A 19,602-nucleotide genomic window follows, 5' to 3' on the forward strand; every position below is an offset into this window, starting at 1 on the left:
AAACTGCTAATATTTATCTAACTTCTAGTTGTGGATTTGTGGAGGATGGCACTACCCAATCGCACTTGGGCAGGAATAAGTGAGAATCACACTCCATCTTTAAGCTGGAGGGTTGAGACTTCTTTCTTTTGCTATGTTGCCCCTCGAGGTTCTGGTGATGAAATCTTTGTCTTTCCTGATACAGATCTTGCTGGCACTGATCTTATGCTTCTAGTCATGTGCTCACAGGACAACACTAATTAATTAATGTATTTTCTGGCCACGAATATTTCAAGAGTGGTGATTCACTCAGGGATTGTATTTCTTCTCAGGAACACTACACACAGGGATGTGTGTTCAATCAATGTCTGTGCAAGGCATAGCACCAGCCATTGTCCAATCAGCTCCTGTGTTCTCCCCCTGACTGCACATCCTGTTCTTCACAGACCTCCGCAGCTTGGAAAGAGCACCTTACTCAAGCCCACGCTTCCACCCTATCCCCGTAGCCTAGTAACCCGACCCAACCTTTTGGACAATTTAGCATGGCCAATCCACCTAACCTGCACATCTTTGGACTGTGGGAGGAAACCGGAGCACCCGGAGGAAACCCACGCAGACACGGGGAGAAAGTGCAAACTCCACGCAGACAGTGACCCAAGGCTGGAATTGAACCTGGGACCCTGGAGCTGTGAAGCTGCAATGCTAACCAATGTGACACCTTGCCACCCACGAAATTATGATATATTAAAGCAGTCTAATGGTGTGGTACTGAGTAACTCCGTTCTGATCGAGTTCATCATGATAGGACAGAGGTAAGGTGATCTGTGTTCATAAACTAGAGATAGTGACAGTGAGCCAGGGTTCCTGTTCCTGAATGACCTCCAATTGAAAAATGCAAGTGTGCAGATTTTACATGTGGACAAAATTGGAAAACATGACAGCGGTGGGAATGTAGCTGTTGATTGCTACCTTCTTTGCCTGGGCTTCCCCTAAACCAGGGTTAATGGTTTGTGTGAAGCATCCCAACACAAGTTATCATCTTCATGATGGGAGCAGAAACTGGCAGGAGATAAAACCAAGATACTTGACATACTGTATTCTGTGTTTTTTTTATGATGAATCTTCTTGTTAACTGTTACCCAATAAAATGAACAGCAACTAGCTACTATTTTTGCTCGAGCGGGTGTTACCATGGTATTGTAAACAATTTCCAGTTATTCTATGCTTGGTTCACACTGCAATGTTTTGCTATTGGGTACTTTTATATTGCCTTATGGTTCCTGAAATTTCCCTCAAACGAGTGGAAAAATATTTGTTTTGTTGAGAAATACAAATGGCCAAAACCAAATACAAGACCAAATCAAGGTTCAAAGTAAGAACAAATGCATGCAAATTAGAAAAGAATGATTAGGTGAGACCAAGTTTGGGATTACATTTTGGTGATGATAGGAGAAAGAGGGGTAGGACATACTGGCACTAACTAACGCTTTATAAAGCATTAGTTAGGCCCCATTTAGAATACTGTGAGCAATTTTGGGCCCCACACCTCAGGAAGGACATACTGGCACTGGAGCGGGTCCAGCGGAGATTCACACGGATGATCCCAGGAATGGTAGGCCTAACATACGATGAACGTCTGAGGATCCTGGGATTATATTCATTGGAGTTTAGGAGGTTGAGGGGAGATCTAATAGAAACTTACAAGATAATGAATGGCTTAGATAGGGTGGATGTAGGGAAGTTGTTTCCATTAGCAGGGGAGACTAGGACCCGGGGGCACAGCCTTAGAATAAAAGGGAGTCACTTTAGAACAGAGATGAGGAGAAATTTCTTCAGCCAGAGAGTGGTGGGTATGTGGTATTCATTGCCACAATGGGCGGTGGAGGCCGGGACGTTGAGTGTCTTTAAGACAGAAGTTGATAAATTTTTGATTTCTCGAGGAATTAAGGGTTATGAAGAGAGAGCGGGTAAATGGAGTTGAAATCAGCCATGATTGAATGGTGGAGTGGACTCGATGGGCCGAATGGCCTTACTTCCACTCCTATGTCTTATGGTCTTATGGACTGAAGGAAGTGAAGGAGTTCCATTGTTTTAAAGTGTTGGGGCAGAATGAGATGAGAGTAGAAAATGGAGTCTTGATTTCAATACATCAAGATACATGTGAGGATGCATGTCGGTAAGTGCTTTAGGGACATTCTTGAGAAGGGGCAAAACATCGTTCAGTTTGCTATATTTGTGTTTCAGCCTTTAGTTTTAATGTTTTGTTTTGTTTGGTTTTGCAGGAAACAATGAGGGATTTTGAACGAAATATTTCAGAAATAGTTTCAACTTATGTTGAAAATGTACAAGCTCTATATCCTTTGATGTAAACACTGCCAGAAAAATTAACTTCAGTACATAAGAAAGCATCAAATGAGAAAAATCATTGGGAAATCATTTTCTTTGAACATTTATCGATATATATAAAAATATTGAAAATATAGGAAAGAAAGGGCTTTTTGGTTGAGATCAAGCATTATCCAGTCAAGACAAATCCTTCCACAGACCAGGTGCATGTCACCATATCTACCCATTTCATTTAGAAATCTCGGGGAATGTTGCACATAAATACTTCTTGTGCACAAAAGTTATCCCAGCAAAACTGAGGAATATTCATCCAATTCCCACATTTCACCACAGGAACCAAATCATCCCCTGAGAACATAGAACATTACAGCGCAGTACAGGCCCTTCGGCCCTCGATGTTGCGCTGACCTGTTGCGCCGACCACTCTAAAGCCCATCTACACTATTCCCTTATTGTCCATATATCTATCCAATGACCATTTGAATGTACTTAGTGTTGGCGAGTCCACTACTGTTGCAGGCAGGGCATTCCACGCCCTTACTACTCTCTGAGTAACGAACCTACCTCTGACATCTGTCTTATATCTATCTCCCCTCAATTTAAAGGTATGTCCCCTCACGCTAGACATCACCATCCGAGGAAAAAGGCTCTCACTGTCCACCCTATCCAATCCTCTGATCATCTTGTATGCCTCAATTAAGTCACCTCTTAACCTTCTTCTCTCTAACGAAAACAGCCTCAAGTCCCTCAGCCTTTCCTCATAAGATCTTCCCTCCATACCAGGCAACATTCTGGTAAATCTCCTTTGCACCCTTTCCAATGCTTCCACATCCTTCCTATAATGCGGCGACCAGAATTGCACTCAATACTCCAAATGTGGCCGCACCAGAGTGTTGTATAGCTGCAACATGACCTCATGGCTCCTAAACTCAATCCCTCTACCAATAAAAGCTAACACACCGTATGCCTTCTTTTTTTTAAAATATATTTTATTAGAGTTTTCAAACACAATTTTTTCCCTTACAAATCAAAAAAAATAAAAATAAAGGTAACATGATAACTGCAACACAACATTGTGTAACTAACATGGTAAACTAACTAAATAACACAAAGTAATACTCCCCCCCGCCCCCTCCAAAAACCCAAACAATTTACCCCCCACCTCCCCCCCTCCCCCTGGGTTGCTGCTGCTGGCCATCTATCTTCCCTCTAACGTTCCGCTAGGTAGTCGAGGAACGGTTGCCACCGTCTGGTGAACCCTTGAGCCGATCCTCTCAGCGCAAACTTCATCTGCTCTAGTTTTATGAACCCCGCCATATCGTTTATCCAGGCCTCCAGTCCGGGGGGGTTCGCTTCCTTCCACATGAGTAAAATCCTACGCCGGGCTACTAGGGACGCAAAGGCCACGACATCGGCCTCTTTCGCCTCCTGCACTCCCGGCTCATCTGCTACTCCAAATATAGCTAACCCCCAGCCTGGCTTGACCCGGACCTTCACCACCTTCGAGATCACTCCCGTCACTCCCCTCCAATACCCCTCCAGTGCCGGACACAACCAAAACATATGTGTGTGGTTCGCCGGGCTTCCCCCGCACCTCCCACACTTGTCCTCCACTCCATACTGTACGCCTTCTTAACAACCCTCTCAACCTGGGTGGCAACTTTCAGGGATCTATGTACATGGACACCGAGATCTCTCTGCTCATCCACACTGCCAAGAATCTTACCATTAGCCCAGTACTCAATCTTCCTGTTATTCCTTCCAAAATGAATCACCTCACACTTTTCTGCATTAAACTCCATTCACCAACTCTCAGCCCAGATCTGCAGCTTATCTATGTCCCTCTGTAACTTGTAACATCCTTCCGCACTGTCCACAACTCCACCGACTTTAGTGTTATCTGCAAATTTACTCTCCCATCCTTCTACACCCTCCTCCAGTTCATTTATAAAAATGACAAACAGCAGTGGCCCCAAAACAGATCCTTGTGGTACACCACTAGTAACTGGACTCCAGTCTGAACATTTCCTATCAACCACCACCCTTTGTCTTCTTCCAGCTAGCCAATTTCTGATCCAAACTGCTAAATCACCCTGAATCCCATGCCTCCGTATTTTCTGCAGTAGCCTACCATGGGGAACCTTATCAAACGCTTTACTGAAATCCATATACACCACATCAACTGCTTTACCCTCATCCACCTGTTTGGTCACCTTCTCAATGAACTCAATAAGGTTTGTGAGGCACGACCTACCCTTCACAAAACCGTGTTGACTATCTCTAATCAAATTATTCCTTTCCAGATGTTTATACATCCTATCTCTTATAAACCTTTCCAAGATTTTTCCCTCAACAGAAGTAAGGTTCACTGGTCTATAGTTACCGGGGTTATCTCTACTCCCCTTCTTGAACAAGGGGACAACATTTGCTATCCTCCAGTCTTCTGGCACTATTCCTGTAGACAAAGATGACTTAAAGATCAAGGCCAAAGGCTCAGCAATCTCCTCCCTAGATTCCCAGAGAATCCTAGGATAAATCCCATCCGGCCCAGGTGACTTATCTATTTTCACACTTTCCAGAATTGCTAACACCTCCTCCTTATGAACCTCAAGCCCTTCTAGTCTAGTAGCCTGAATCTCAGTATTCTCCTCGACAACATTGTCTTTTTCCTGTGTGAATACTGACAAAAAATATTTATTTAGCACCTCTCCTATCTCCTCGGACTCCAAGCACAACTTCCCACTACTGTCCTTGACTAGCCCTTCTCTTACCCTAGTCATTCTTTTATTCCTGACATATCTATAGAAAGCTTTAGGGTTATCCTTGATCCTACCTGCCAAAGACTTCTCATGTCCCCCCCGGCTCTTCTTAGCTCTCTCTTTAGGTCCTTCCTAGCTAACTTGTAACTCTCGAGCGCCCTAACTGAACCTTCATGTCTCATCTTTACATAAGTCTCCTTCTTCCTCTTGACAAGTGTTTTGACTGCTTTAGTAAACCACGGTTCCCTCACTCGACCACTTCCTCCCTGCCTGACCGGTACATACTTATCAAGGACACGCAGTAGCTGTTCCTTGAACAAGCTCCACATTTCCATTGTGCCCATCCCCTGCAGTTTTCCTCTCCATCCGATGTATCCTAAGTCTTGCCTCATCGCATCATAATTGCCTTTCCCCCAGATATAACTCTTGCCCTGCGTTATATACCTATCCCTTTCCATCATTAAAGTAAACATAATCGAATTGTGGTGACTATCACCAAAGTGCTCACCTACCTCCAAATCTAACACCTGTCCTGGTTCATTACCCAGTACCAAATCCAATATGGCCTTGCCTCTCATTGGCCTATCTGAGATGTTTGATTATCTCAGTATATCTTCATAATGTTTAATCCTGATCATAATCAGCCATTTATCTTTTTGAATGTTAAGTGACATTGTATCAAATGCTATTGCCAGTCCACTGGTATGACACAAAGTAACTTCTAATCTCTAGTCTTCCTTGAGGCCTACTGATTTTGAAATTAAATTCTCTAATTCTGCACTCGCTGTCCAGGTTAAATTGTCTGCTTATGTCAATATCTATATGCCTCAGAATTGTAGGCCTTCCTTCCAATTTTCATCTCCCCAATTTAAAAACTGACAGCACTATAAAGCGGCATCAAACTGACAAAAGTTCATCATCCTGCAATATTAACTTTGTCGTGTTCTCTATTCTGCTTTACCTGGATGGCTTGGATGCGTAGTGTTGAATAAAGAACACAAAGCTTTGTTACAAACACACTATAAATCTTTTACACTACTAACTAAGATTCATTCACATTCCTAAAATAGAAGGTTATTGTATAAAGCTATGCTATCTGTAATTTACAGAACTCTCAAGTATACAACTGCTCTCTATCACACCTCACTATCTAATCCTCTCACTATCTAATCTTCTTAATCTTCTAATCCCAGAATCCCCAAGTCACATGATATATATATGACTCCTCTGTGGTTCCTTCTAGTGGTATGAATCATTATCATTAACCTGTTAACCCTTTACATCCCAGTCAATATACATATCATGACAAACCTGTCTACCAACTCCCATTTTCCAGCACTTGGTCCATAGCCTTGAATGTTATGACATGCAAAGTGCCTGTCCAGGTACTTTTTAAAGGATGTGAGGCAACCCGCCTCAACCACCCTCCAAAGCAGTGCGTTCCAGGCCATCACCACCTTCTGGATAAAAATGTTTTTCCTCAAATCCCCCTTAAACCTCCCACCCCTTACCTTGAACTTGTGTCCCCTCGTAACTGACCGTTTAACTAAGGGGAAACAGCTATCCACCCTGTCAATGCCCCTCATGATCTTGTACACCTCAATCAGGTAGCCCCTCAGTCTGCTCTGTTCCAGAAAAAAACCCAAGCCTATCCAACCTCTCTTCATAACTTAAATGTTCCATCCATCCCAGACAACATCCTGGAGAATCGCCTCTGCACCCCCTCCAGTGCAATCACATCCTTCCTATAATATGGCGACCAGAATTACACACAGTACTCCAGCTGTGGCCTCACCAAAGTTCTATACAACTCCAACATGACCTCACTGCTTTTGTAATCCATGCCTTGATTGATAATGGCAAGTATCCCATATGCCTTTTTCACCACCCTATTAACCTGCCCTTCTGACGGCAGAGATCTGTGGACAAACATTCCAAGGTCCCTTTGTTCCTCAGAACTTCCCAGTGTCAGACTATTCACTGAATACTTATTTGTTACATTATTCCTTCCAAAGTATCACCTCCCACTTTTCAGGGTTAAATTCCATCTGCCACTTTTCGGCCCATTAGATGGTGTGCAAATTCTGTCTATTATGGTTGGCACCCGTGACCATCAACATCTTGCAGACGAAGTAGAAGTTGCCCTTGGAGATAATTTGCAAAATTTAGAAGCTGGTTGGCTAACAGTCAAGAATTGGCGATTAAAGTTTCGCCCTCCTAAAACCGATTGGTCTAAAATTACATCTTGCATTTAAAAACATACTGAAGATATACAAGATTTCGAAGACAGGGTTTTACATATCTGGATAGAACATTCAGGAATGAAACTCCAAAATGAAACAGATATTTGGGATACATCTAGTTTGTACTGGTCCCACCTCCCCCAGAACTGGTCCCAGTGCCCCAGGAATCTGAAACTCACTCCCTCACACCATCTCGTAAACCACGTATTTGTACAATATATCCTGCTATCTCTATTCTGACTAGCACGTGGCACTGGTAGTAATCCTGAGATCACTACCTTTTGAGGTCCGACCCCTCAACATTCTTCCTAACTCCCTATGTTCTGCTTTTAGAACCTCATCTCTTTCTTTACCATGTCATTGCAGGAATGTGTATCACGACCATTGGTTGTTTACCCACCCCTCCAGAATGTCCTGTAACCCCTACGAAACATCCTTGGCCCTAGCACCAGGGAGGCAACATACGATCCTGGAGTCTTGCTGCAGCCATAGAAATACAGTTCTATTCCTCTTACAGTTGATTCCCCTATAACTTAAAAAAAAATTAGAGTACCCAATTCTTTTTTTTCCAATTAAGTGGCAATTTAGCGTGGCCAATCTACCTACCCTCCACATAATTTTGGGTTGTGGGGTGAGACCCACACAGACATGGGAAGAATGTGCAAAATCCACTCAGACGGTGACCCGGGGCCAGGATTGATTCCAGATCCTCGGTGCCGTGAGGTAGCAGTGCTAACTACTGTGCCAGCATGCTGCCCTGATCCCCCTATAACTATTGCATTCCTACACTTTTTACTCTGCCCCTCTGCAGCAGGACCAAGCATGGTGCAACAAATTTGGCTGTTGCTGCTTTCCTCTGAGAGGTCATACCCCTCAACAGTATCCAAAGTGGTATATCTGTTTTGAGGGGCGGATGGATTTTACTCAATGTGGCAGCCACTCTTTGCCTTTTTTAGGGAGCTGATTACCGTCAGCTGTTGCCGGGGGGAGGGCGGGTGGTGGTATTGGTCAGTCTATTTGGGTCTTCTTTGTCGGGAGGGACCTGGGGGTTAGAGAGGGGGAGGGGTGGTAGTCTTAGAAAGCTGGGTTGGGATGGGTTGTGTTGGAATTACTTTTGTAATATTGAAAATTTCTGTTTGAATAAAAATATTTTTAAAAAGGGAAAGGAGTTCCAGGATTTTGACCCAGCGACAATGAAGAAATGAGGATATAATTCCAAGTCAGGATGGTGTGTAACTTGGAGGACAACTTGCCCTTGCCCTTCTCTTGGGCTTGGAAGGTGCTGTCAAAATTACTATCCCATCACTTGCTTTCAATCATCGGCAAAATCATAATGCTATCAAACGACACGTAGAAGACAATAATTTGCTCACTGATGCTCATTTCGGATTCTGCCAGCACCTCTCAAAACCGTGATCTCTACTGCCTGGCTGAACAAGGGCAGCAGGCACATGGGAACATCACCACCAGCAAATTTCCTTCTAAGTCGCACAGCACTCTGACGTGGAAATATATTGCCGTTCCTTAGTCATTTCTAAGTCAAGATACTGGAATTCCCTCCCCAATAGCACTGTGGGTGTACCTAAACCACACAGACTGCAACAGTTCAGGAAGGCAACTCATCACCATTTTCTCAAGGGCAATTTGGGATCTATAACAAATATTCCCATATAATGTGGGGGAGAAAAGAAGAATCTATATTACGCTCCATAATTAGCAGCACTCTGACGCAGTCATTTATTCGTTAGGTCTAGTGCCCTGAAACTATGCCCTTCAAAAGTAAGCGGCAACAGGAAAAGTGTCTTTATATATTTATTTCTGAAATATATTAGAATGCACCTCTGACTTTGGAACCTTAACATAATCTACAATAGCTCAGTGTCGGGACTTGGAAAACCATCATAATGAGAATATGTTGGAAATCGCAATGAGTAGTTATGACAAGATGGGAAAAAATGAAGGGGACGAGGAAATGCCAGAAGAACTCAGAGCAGTAAGAGAAGGAACTTTCCTACACGATGCTCCATGTTTATATCTGGAAAATCAAAATTCTTAATTTCTACAGGAAATATATATATTGAGGAATGTATATTCTTCAGAAAGTATAACATTCAATGTTTTTAAAAGATTTTTCTCTCCTCCTACAAGAGTATCAATGTGTGGCACATGCACATCTTCTCCTAATGCTCCTCTGAAGCTGGTTCTTTGGAGGTGTGTGAACACAGCTCAGACTGATGCTTCTTCTTATTCCCCTTTCCGTCTCTGGCACCACTGTGTGATGGAGGAGTCCAAAGCTAGAGATAATAAATATAAGTAAGCCATTAATCAATCCAATAAAGAGCTGAGAAACTTCTTTACCTAAGGAGTGGAAAGAATTTTGGATGCACAAACACAAGGAATAGTTGCGGTGAATAGTTGAGGGAAAGTTAGATAACACATGAGGAAAAAAGAATGGAAGGATATGCTGAGGGTTAGATGAAGATGTGAGGTAGGAGGCTTGTATGGAGCCTGTATACCAGCGCAGACCTCTTTTACCAAATGCCTCTTTCCGTGGCATAAACACAATGTCATTCTTAGACACTCCGGGCGGAATTCTCAGTTTCAGAAACACAGGGCTGGATTCTCCATTATTAGGACTATGTCCCCACGTCGGCGTCAAAATGGTGGACTTTTACTCCAGAAAATCCTGGATTAAAGGGACACGAATTCCCAGCCCTGCAGGGACCCGGAGTAAATCTCGCAGCTTTTGCTGCAGATACGGGCCCCGCACTTCCGGGTCAGATACCGCACATGCGCACGGCGGCGGCTTCCAGCGGCCATGCCGTGCTCCATGGCGGACTCGGACCGCGGAGGTAGACCCACAAAGGAGATCCCCCCGATCTGCCACACGCCCGACCCTGTTAACTATTTTACAGCCAATCCCCTGCCCCACTTTCTCTGAGTCGACAGCCCCTGTCATCGCAAGTGCCAGGCCAATATTCCAAGAGAAAACCAATAAATTTCTGCAGCTGTCATTAGTTCCTCCTGCACTTAAAGTAATTAATTAGTCCTGAAGCATTTTGGGGACATGCCAAAGACATAAAAATGTAACTTTTTCTAATATTTCCAAAGATTTGCTTTCTAAGCACATAAATTATTTAGTTTCTTTATACAGCTCTTTATAGATAAAGATACTGTCATCAATACAGTTAATGCATCTCATGACCTGCACCTACTTAAGATTGACAACCAAGAAGACAAGATGGTGACGAGGGCAAATGGCTGGGCCGCGGATATGATCGACAAGGTAAGGACAGCAGCGTTTGCTTTAATTTACAGTTCAAATGAACAGTCACACAATTTGAAGCTAAAGGGTCACCCAGCTTGATTTATACTATGAAATTCAGCAGTACCTAAAAACACATGAGGCGGGATTCTCCCAAATCGGCGCAATGGCCCGATTCCGGCGTAAAAAACGGCGGAAACCACTCCAGCGTCGGGCCGACTGGAAGTTGCAGAATTCTCCGCACTTCCGGGGGTTAGGCCAGCGCTGGAGGGGTTGGTGCCACGTCAGCCGGCGCGGTTCAGTGCATGCGCTGACTGGCCAGCGTATTCTGGCGCATGCGCAGGGGGGTGTCTTCTCCGCACCGGCCATGACGGAGCCCTACAGGGGCCGGCGCAGAAGGAAGAAGTGCGCCCACGGCACAGACCCGCCCGCAGATCGGTGGGCCTGGATCGCAGGCCAGGTCACCGTGGGGCCCCCCCGGGGTCGGATCCCCCCTGTGCCCCCCCCCCCCCCCCCCCCCCCCCCCGAGGACCGCACCAGCCAACTTACCTGCCAGGTCCTGCCGTGTGGGACCATGTCCAATCCACGCCGGCGGGACTGGCCCAAAACCAACGGCCACTCGGCCCATCGGGGCCCTGAGAATTGCTGGGGGGCCGCTGCCAACGGCCCCCGACCAGCGTGGCGTGATCCCCACCCCTGCCCGAAAACCAGCGCCGGAGAATACGCTAGCCGGCGTCGGAGCGGTGGGGCGGGATTCGCGCCGCCCCCGGGGATTCTCCGACCTGGCAGGGGGTCAGAGAATCTCACCCATGGTGATTGAACTTTACTTCAGTTACATAACTGAAGTAACTTTAAAAGCAAGCAGAGGACAACTAAAATAGCAATAAGAGGGGAGAAGATGAAATATGAGTGTAAGCTAGCTAGTATATAAAAGAAGATGGGAAGAGTTTCTTTCAATATATAAAAGGTGAGAGAGAGGCAAAAATAGACATTGGACCACTGCAAAATGAGGCTGGAGAAGTAATAATAGGAAACAAAGAGATGGCAAAGGAACTGAGTAGTTACTTTGCATCAATCTTCACGGTGAAAGACACCAGTGGGATGCCAGAGCTCCAGGAGAATCAGGGGGCAGACGTGAGTGCAGTGGACATCACTAAGGAAAAGGTTCTGGGAAAACTGAAAGGGCTGAAGGTGGATAAATTACCTGGACCAGATGGACTACACCCCAGGGTTCTAAAAGAGACGGCTGAGGAAATTGTGGAGACATTGGTGGTGATCTTTCAAGAATCATTGGAGGCAGGGTGGGTACAAGAGGACTGGAAAGTAGCTAATGTAATCCGCAGTTTAAGGAGGGAGGGAGGCAGAAGACAGGAAATTATAGGCAGGTTAGCCTGACTTTGGTTATTGGCAAGATTTAAGAGTCTATTGTTAAAGATGAGATCGCGGAGTACTTGGAAGTGCATGATAAAATAGGACTGAGTCAACTCGGCTTCGTCAAGGGGAGGTCATGTCTGACAAATCTGTTTGAGTTCTTTGAGGAGGTAAAAAGGAAGTTAGACAAAGGAGAACCAGTGGACGTGATTTATTTAGATTTCCAGAAGGCCTTTGACACAAGAGACTGTTAAATAAGTTAAGAGCCCATGGTGTTAAGGTAAGATCCTGGCATGGATAGAGGATTGGCTGACTGGCAGAAGTCAGAGAGTGGTGATAAAGGGGTCTTTTTCAGGATGGCAGCCGGTAATAATGGTGTGCCTCAGGGGTCAGTGCTGGGACCACAACTTTTCACAATATACGATTTAATTGTAATCAGCAGGAACTGAAGGCACTGTTGCTACGTTTGCAGATGATACAAAGATATGTAGAAGGACAGGTAGTATTGAGGAAGCAGGGGACTGCAGAAGGACAGGCTAGGAGAATGGGCAAAGAAGTGGCAGATGGAATACAATGTGGAAAAGTGTGAAGTTATGCACTTTGGAAGGAGAAATGGAAGCATAGACTATTTTCTAAATGGGATAATGCTTGGGAAATCAGAAGCACAAAGGGACTTGTTCAAGATGTTAGCATTCATGTCGAGAGGGCTAGAATACAAGAGCAGGGATGTACATCTGAGGCTGTATAAGGCTCTGGTCAGACCCCATTTGGAGTATTGTGAGCCCTGTATCTAAGGAAGGATGTGCTGGCCATGGAAAGGGTTCAGAGGAGGTTCACAAAAATGATCCCTGGAATGAAGAGCTTGTCGTATGAAGAACTCTGAGGACCCTGGGTCTGTACTCGTTGGAGTTTAGAAGGATGAGGGGGGGATCTTATTGAAACGTACAGGATACCGCGAGGCCTAGATAGAGTGGATGTAGAGAGAATGTTTCCACTAGTAGGAATGTCATGTGAGAGTATCTTTAAGAAATGGGTGTTTATAAATGGGTGTGTATATAAATATCTGTAGTGAGAGTACCTTTAAGAAACGGGTGTTTACTACTGCAATGATGTCAGAGCGTGGGTGGAGCTGGGCTGTCTGTCAGCTTTTTACAATCGTTTTTGAGCAGGCTGAAGAGTGTGTTTTAGTTTTGTTTTCAGTGTTGGAGCTGAAGCCAGACCAAGCAGGTGTACTGCTTGTCATAATATATACCAGTATATCATGGTGCAGATACACACACACTGATGGACACACAGCGGGACCAATCAGTACACACAACACCGCAGCCAATCACCAGTTAGAGCACACTCACTATAAAGACAAGGGGCATCAGAGTGGATGCAGCCTCCTAGTAGGACAGAGCATACAGCTTACAGCACAGATCCTCACCATGTGCTGAGTGCATAGACTGGTTAGGACAAGGCATAGGTCTTTAGTTTAATCTAACATCGCGTTAACCCACAGTGAAAGTATGTTCAACAGTTTCTAGCTTAATAAAATAGTGTTGCACTATTTTAAGTGTTGGTGGCCTATATGTGTTCCACGGATCCAGAGCACCCAACACATCACTGCTGTTCTCTCTGCCATCAAAAGACTATCTCTTGATCATTTGGTGAATTCAGAATTATAAATGTTTTCAGTAATGAATGTAAACCTAATGTGCTTCTATTGAAAGGTGTTTCTTCTGTCTTCTGGATGTTGTTTGGGATGTTATTAAGCAATACTTAGTGTTGTATTCTTTGGGCGTTGTATTTGAATTAATGGTTGCTAAGGTGTTCACTGTGTATTTTAAAAAGGTTAACTTGAGTTCATAGAATAAACATTGTTTTGCTTTTAAAAAATACTTTTCCATTTCTGCTGTACCACACCTGTAGAGCGGGCCGTGTGCTCTCCATACCACAATCTATTAAAAGTTGTGGGTCAGGTGAACTACATGATACATTTTGGGGTTCTCTAAACCCTGCCCATAACAAATTGGAAAAATAAAAAGAACAAATGCACTTCATACAAAGTGAACATAGTTTGCAAAAGTGAAATTAAGTTTGTAAATTATTAGTTTTCTTAGGGATGCAACTACTTTGGTAGATAACCTGAAGATGTAATATACTTGGATTTACAAACAGCATTTGATAAGGTGCCACACAAGATTAAGACAAGGGATCATGGTGTTGGGGATAATATATTAGCATGGGTAGACAGGACACAGATTGGTAAACAGGGCATTTTCAAGTTAGCTGACTGGAGAAATGCTGGAGCCTCAACTATTTGCAATCTGTACTAATGAGACGAAAATACCTAAGTTTGCTAATGATACAAAGCTGGATGGGAATATAAGTTGTGGAGAGGACAAAACAGAGTCTGCAGAGATATAGACAGGTTAAGTTAGTGGGCAAAGGAATATTATGTGAGGTTATTCACTTTGGTTGCAAGAATAAAACGATTTATGATGTGGAAAATGTAAATGATGTTCAGAGGGACTTGAATGTGCAGATACAAAGAATAAAAGTTTACATGCATGTACAGCAAACAATTAGGAAGACAAATAGCATAGTTGCCTTTATTGCATGGAGATTGGAGTGTAAGAATAAGGGAGTCTTCCTGCAATTGAATGGGACTTTGGTGAGACTACACCTGAAGTACCATGGACAGTTTTGGTCTCCATAATCTAAGAAAGGATATACTTGCAGGAGACATTGAAGCAAAGGTTTACTTGGGGTGAGAGGCGTGTTCTACGATGCGAGACTGAGTAAATGGGGCCTATAAAATCTGGAGTTTAGAAGAATGAGAGCTGATCTCATTGAAATAACCATGCCTCTGAAGGGGTTTGGCTAGGTAGACACAGAAAAATCAATTCTGTTGGCTTTGGAACCTAGAACATGGGGAGGGCGCATCCTCAGGATAAGGGGTTCATCATTTAAGACTGAGGAAAAATTTCTTCACTCAAAGGATTGTGGATCTTTGGAATTCCCTACCCAAGAGGCTTGGGGATGCTCCAACACTGAATACATTGAAGGTTGGTACAGACAGATCTTTGGTCTTCAGGAACCACGTGATAATGGAGTAGCTTGTATTTGTCATAGAGTGTTCTTATTTTGCATCTTCTTATTTAAATCCATTTTAGATTCACTTTGAGAAAAGCTTGGGTGTGTCTGTCTTTTTCGTTTCTCAGTGTGTTGCAGCTGAAGTCAGCCAAAGCAGCTGTATTGTTGAGTTCTCTGCCATGAAGGACTATCTCCTAATCATTTGGTGAATTCAGAAGAATTATAAATGTTTTCAGTAGTGATTGTAAACTCTGATGTGCTTATGTTTAAAGGTTTGTTAAGTCTTTTGGGTGTTGCATTCTTTGGGGGGTGTATTTGATTTACTGGTTGCTAAGATGATCACTGTTTGTTTTAGAAAGGTTAACTTGAGTTCATAGATTAAACACTGTTTTGCTTTAAAAAATTACTTTTCCATGTCTGAAGTACCACACTTGTACAGTGAGCCGTGTGCTCCCCATACCACAATCTATTAAAAGTTGTGGGTCAGGTGAACTCCATGATACAAAGGGTTCTCTAAACCCTGGCCCATAACAGGAAAAACTAGAACCCGAGGGCACAGCCTCAGACTGAAGGGATGATCCTTTAAAAGTGATGATGAGAAATTTCTTCAGCCAGAGGGTGGTGAATCTGTGGAACTCTTTGCTGCAGAAGGCTCCTCTTCAAAATAGTGCCATGGGATCTTTTGCGTCCAGCTGAAAGTGCTGACAGGGCCTCAGTTTAAGCTCTCATCAATATTTTTATTGTCTAGCTTCAAGTACACGCAGCTGTTTTTCTTCCTGTAGGACAGTTCATTTTCAATCTTGGACTGTTTGGACAGGCTGCAACTGGGAGCAATGTGCTTAGGAGGAAAAAGGAAAAGAGGGAAAGGGATAAATAAGTAAAAATGTCAACTCATCACTGTGTATCGGCATCCCTTACTGACTCCTGGGCAGCTTCAGTAGGACATGGAACACTCAGGATTGCCAGGCAAGAAAAGGCAAACTGCTCCATCAAATCTCTTAATGATTAGAGCATGATAGCAAAACAAATCTTCCAGGAGCCATGTAATCTCCTGGGAAAGGCAAAAGACAAAGGACCAATAAGGGAGAAAAAACTTTGGAAACTTTCTCTCCCGCCCCTTTAGGCGATCAAAACAAGTCCAAGATTTCACATGGGTCAAACAGGTATCTAAGCATCTTCTCCATCTTCTCAGTTAGAGGTAAGTACAATGTATTTGAGAAGGGAGGGGAGCACAAGAAAGAATATAGCTCGAGAAACAAGACTGGGAATAAACAAATAAATGATTTAAGTTTCAACAGAGTGACAATTTTTTTTTTTTTTTTTACAGCTACACACAGACGAAATAAATCGCAACCGTAAACGTGTTTTGGAAATAAACATCTATCTCAGCCACTGGAAGGATGAGCTGGATTTTCTTGAACTCCAGGAAACAACCTAATCCTTATATGTAATATAAATGGGGAGAGGTGGCACCATGTAGCTTCCAGATTTTTATGTTGCTCTTCTGTCTAGGCTCTGTATAATCAGATTTAACTTGGAGTATTGTCATATGTTTTTAAAATTTGTTCTCCCCTGCCGAAACTCCATGAAGGTGCCTGTTCAGCTACTCTACTCCCATTACGCCTCCTCACTGATCAATGATTGGAACAGTTATGACACAACTTATATTTATATAAAAAGTTTATGTATTGGAGAATTAATAGTTCCCCATCAATGACCCCATTGCATCCCATGGTGCAAAACAGCCTCATCCCATCAAAAGTATAGAGGATGTCCCTGGAACTTTATTGTACCGGCCTAGTTAGCCAGTGCTGTGCACCGGAATATCCTATGGCTGGGAACTGACTTCTAAAACTGCAACTCTTTCAGCAAATTAATATTTGTTATTGTGCTGCAAACATTCATTACTCCACATGCACATCTCCTATTCTCACTCTTTCCGAGTACTCCTCGCTCTTCACTTCCTGATACAATCTACAGGCTTTTAAAGTGCTTCTTTTTCTACTTAATTTATCCTATCTTCTCAGCATTGGTGGAGTTTTAAATTGTGTGCCTTATTCCTTCATTTGGATTTCTCAATTAATAAACCTACAATGCTCACATTTTATTCAGTGGCAGGATAGTGCATATTTTTAAATGTGATATTTTCTGTTTTATTTATACATCAAAATATGAATTTAATAAAGCCTATACATCCTTTAAAAATCCAGCTTTTTAAAAAAAAGAGCCATTGTTCTTTTACTGACCTTGCCATCTCTCATTTTGCAAAATTTAGTGTTAGTTTGAATATCTGTGTATATTGACATTCATTATATTGTTTGCGTTGTGTTAACATTTGGAAAGGCAAAGCGCTATGAGTCGGCATGGTTTTATGAAGGGCAAATCATGTTTAACCACTTTGCTCGCGTTCTTTGAAGATGCAACAAGCAAAGTTGATAATGGGGATCCTATAGATGTAGTATATCTGGACTTCTGGAAGGCATTTCATCAGATGCAACACAGAAGGCTAATTCACAAGGTGAGATCACATAGGATTAGGAGTAATTTATTAGCTTGTGTAGAAGGCTGGCTGATGGACAGGACAGAGAGTCGGGATAAATGGGTCTTTTTCTGGATGGCAAGATATAACTAGTGGGGTGCCATAGGGTTCGTTCCTTGAGTCCCAAATATTTACAGTCTATATTAACGACTTGGATATAGGGATAGAAGGTTCTTTAGCCAAATTCATAGATAATACAAAAATAGGTGGGACAGCAAGTTGCAATGAGGAAATAAGAACCTTACAAATAGATATAGACAGGTTAGAAGAGTGGGCCAAAATGTGGCAGATGGAGTTTAACGTACATTTTGGTTGAAAAAATGGAAAGGCAACTTATTATCTAAATGGGGATCTGGTGTCCTCGTGCATGAGTCATAGAAAACGAGCATGCAGGTGCAGCAAATAAGCAAATGAAATGTTGGCATTTACAGCAAAACAAATTGAGTATAAAGGTAAGGAAGTGTTGTTTCAACTATACAAGGCATTGGTAAGACCGCACCGGGAGTATTGTGCAGTTTTGGTCTCCTTATTTGAGGAAAGATGTAGTGGCATTGAAGGCCATTGAAAGGAGGTTCACTAGATTGATTCCAGAGATGAGGGGTTTGTCATATGAGGAGAGATTGAACAGTTTAGGCCTATATTCTCTAGAGTTTAGAAGAATGAGGGGAGATCAAATTGATGTATACAAGATGCTAAAAGGTATGGATAAAGTAGACGTGGAGCAGATGCTTCCTCTTATGGAGCATTCTAAAACGATAGGTCATAATCTTAAAATAAGTGGTAGCAAATTTAAGATTTGAGGAGAAACTACTTCTCCCAAAGGGTTGTGAATCGGTGTAATTCACTGCCCCAGGGTGCAGTGGATGTAGGGACAGTGAGTAAATTTAAGGAGGAGTTAGACAGATTTTTAATTGGTAATGGGGTGAAGGGTTATGGAGAACATGCAGGACAGTGGGGTTGAGGCCATGTTGAGACCACATTGAATGTGTTTACGCTCAGGAGGCTAAATTGCCTACTCTTGCTCCTAGGTCATGTGTTCTAGGGAGGAGCTCTGGCAATCCAGCTCTTGGTCTGTAGCATTGTAGATAACAGATGAGGAACATATTAGCCGTGATAGAATGGCGGAGCAGACTCGATAGACCAAATGGCCTAATTCTACTCCTATATCTTATGAACTTATGAAAAGGATGCAAAATTTAGGCAAGGTGGTGGTTCAATGGTAATGTCACTGGACTAGTAATCCAGAGGGTCAGGCCAATGCCTTGGGGACAGGTGGTTCAAATCCCACAACAGCTGGTCAATTTGAATTCAAATAATTAATAAACTCAGAATTAAAAGCTAGTCACTCACGGCGCCGAGGTCACTATCCGTGTGGAGTTTGCACATTCTCCCCGTGTTTGTGTGGGTTTCGCCCCCACAACCCAAAAATGTGCAGGGTAGGTGGATTAACTACGCTAAATTGCCCCTTAATTGGAAAACATTAATTGGGTATTCAAAATTTTTTTTAAAAGCTAGTCACCACCATCTGTCCCACTGACAGGATAGACCAGAGGTGGTGCCACAGTGGTATTCAATCATGAGGGAGTTGTCCTGGGCATCATTAACATTGATTCCGGACACAGGGCTAAATCACTGGCTTTGAAAGCAGACCAAGGCAGGCCAGCAGCACAGTTCGATTCCCGTACCAGCCTCCCCGAACAGGCGCCGGAATGTGGCGACTAGGGGCTTTTCACAGTAACTTCATCGAAGCCTACTTGTGACAATAAGTGATTTTCATTTCATTTCATTTCATGAAGTCTCATGGAATCAGATCAAACATGGGCAAGGATACCGGATTACCTCAGTTGAACACCATTTGGACAAAGCACTGAGGTAGGCAAGGATTAGTATGTGCTCTGTGCAGGACTTCAATGTCCATCACCAAAAGTGGCTTGGTCAGACCACTACTGAACAAGCTGGCCGAGTCTTAAAGGACATGGCTGCTAGACTGGGTCTGCTGCAGGTGGGGAGGGAACCAAC

The 19,602-nt window shown here is 43.3% G+C and overlaps 1 protein-coding gene across 3 annotated transcripts in view; it reads left to right on the forward strand.

Annotated features, from left to right (window-relative positions):
* Window positions 1–17,249, forward strand: part of drc3 (dynein regulatory complex subunit 3) — a 108,047-nt gene extending 90,798 nt beyond the window's left edge. For all 3 annotated transcript variants that reach the window (XM_072481075.1, XM_072481074.1, XM_072481073.1), the window contains 4 exons: window positions 2,262–2,332; window positions 9,197–9,320; window positions 10,482–10,613; window positions 16,372–17,249. In XM_072481075.1, coding sequence (XP_072337176.1) covers window positions 2,262–2,332; window positions 9,197–9,320; window positions 10,482–10,613; window positions 16,372–16,482 — 438 coding nt within the window. In that variant the 3' untranslated portion in view covers window positions 16,483–17,249. The remainder of the gene's footprint in view (window positions 1–2,261; window positions 2,333–9,196; window positions 9,321–10,481; window positions 10,614–16,371) is intronic.
* Window positions 17,250–19,602: the final 2,353 nt, after the last annotated feature.

This window comes from Scyliorhinus torazame, chromosome 17, assembly GCF_047496885.1.
Source record: "Scyliorhinus torazame isolate Kashiwa2021f chromosome 17, sScyTor2.1, whole genome shotgun sequence".
Taxonomy (NCBI): Eukaryota; Metazoa; Chordata; class Chondrichthyes; order Carcharhiniformes; family Scyliorhinidae; genus Scyliorhinus; species Scyliorhinus torazame.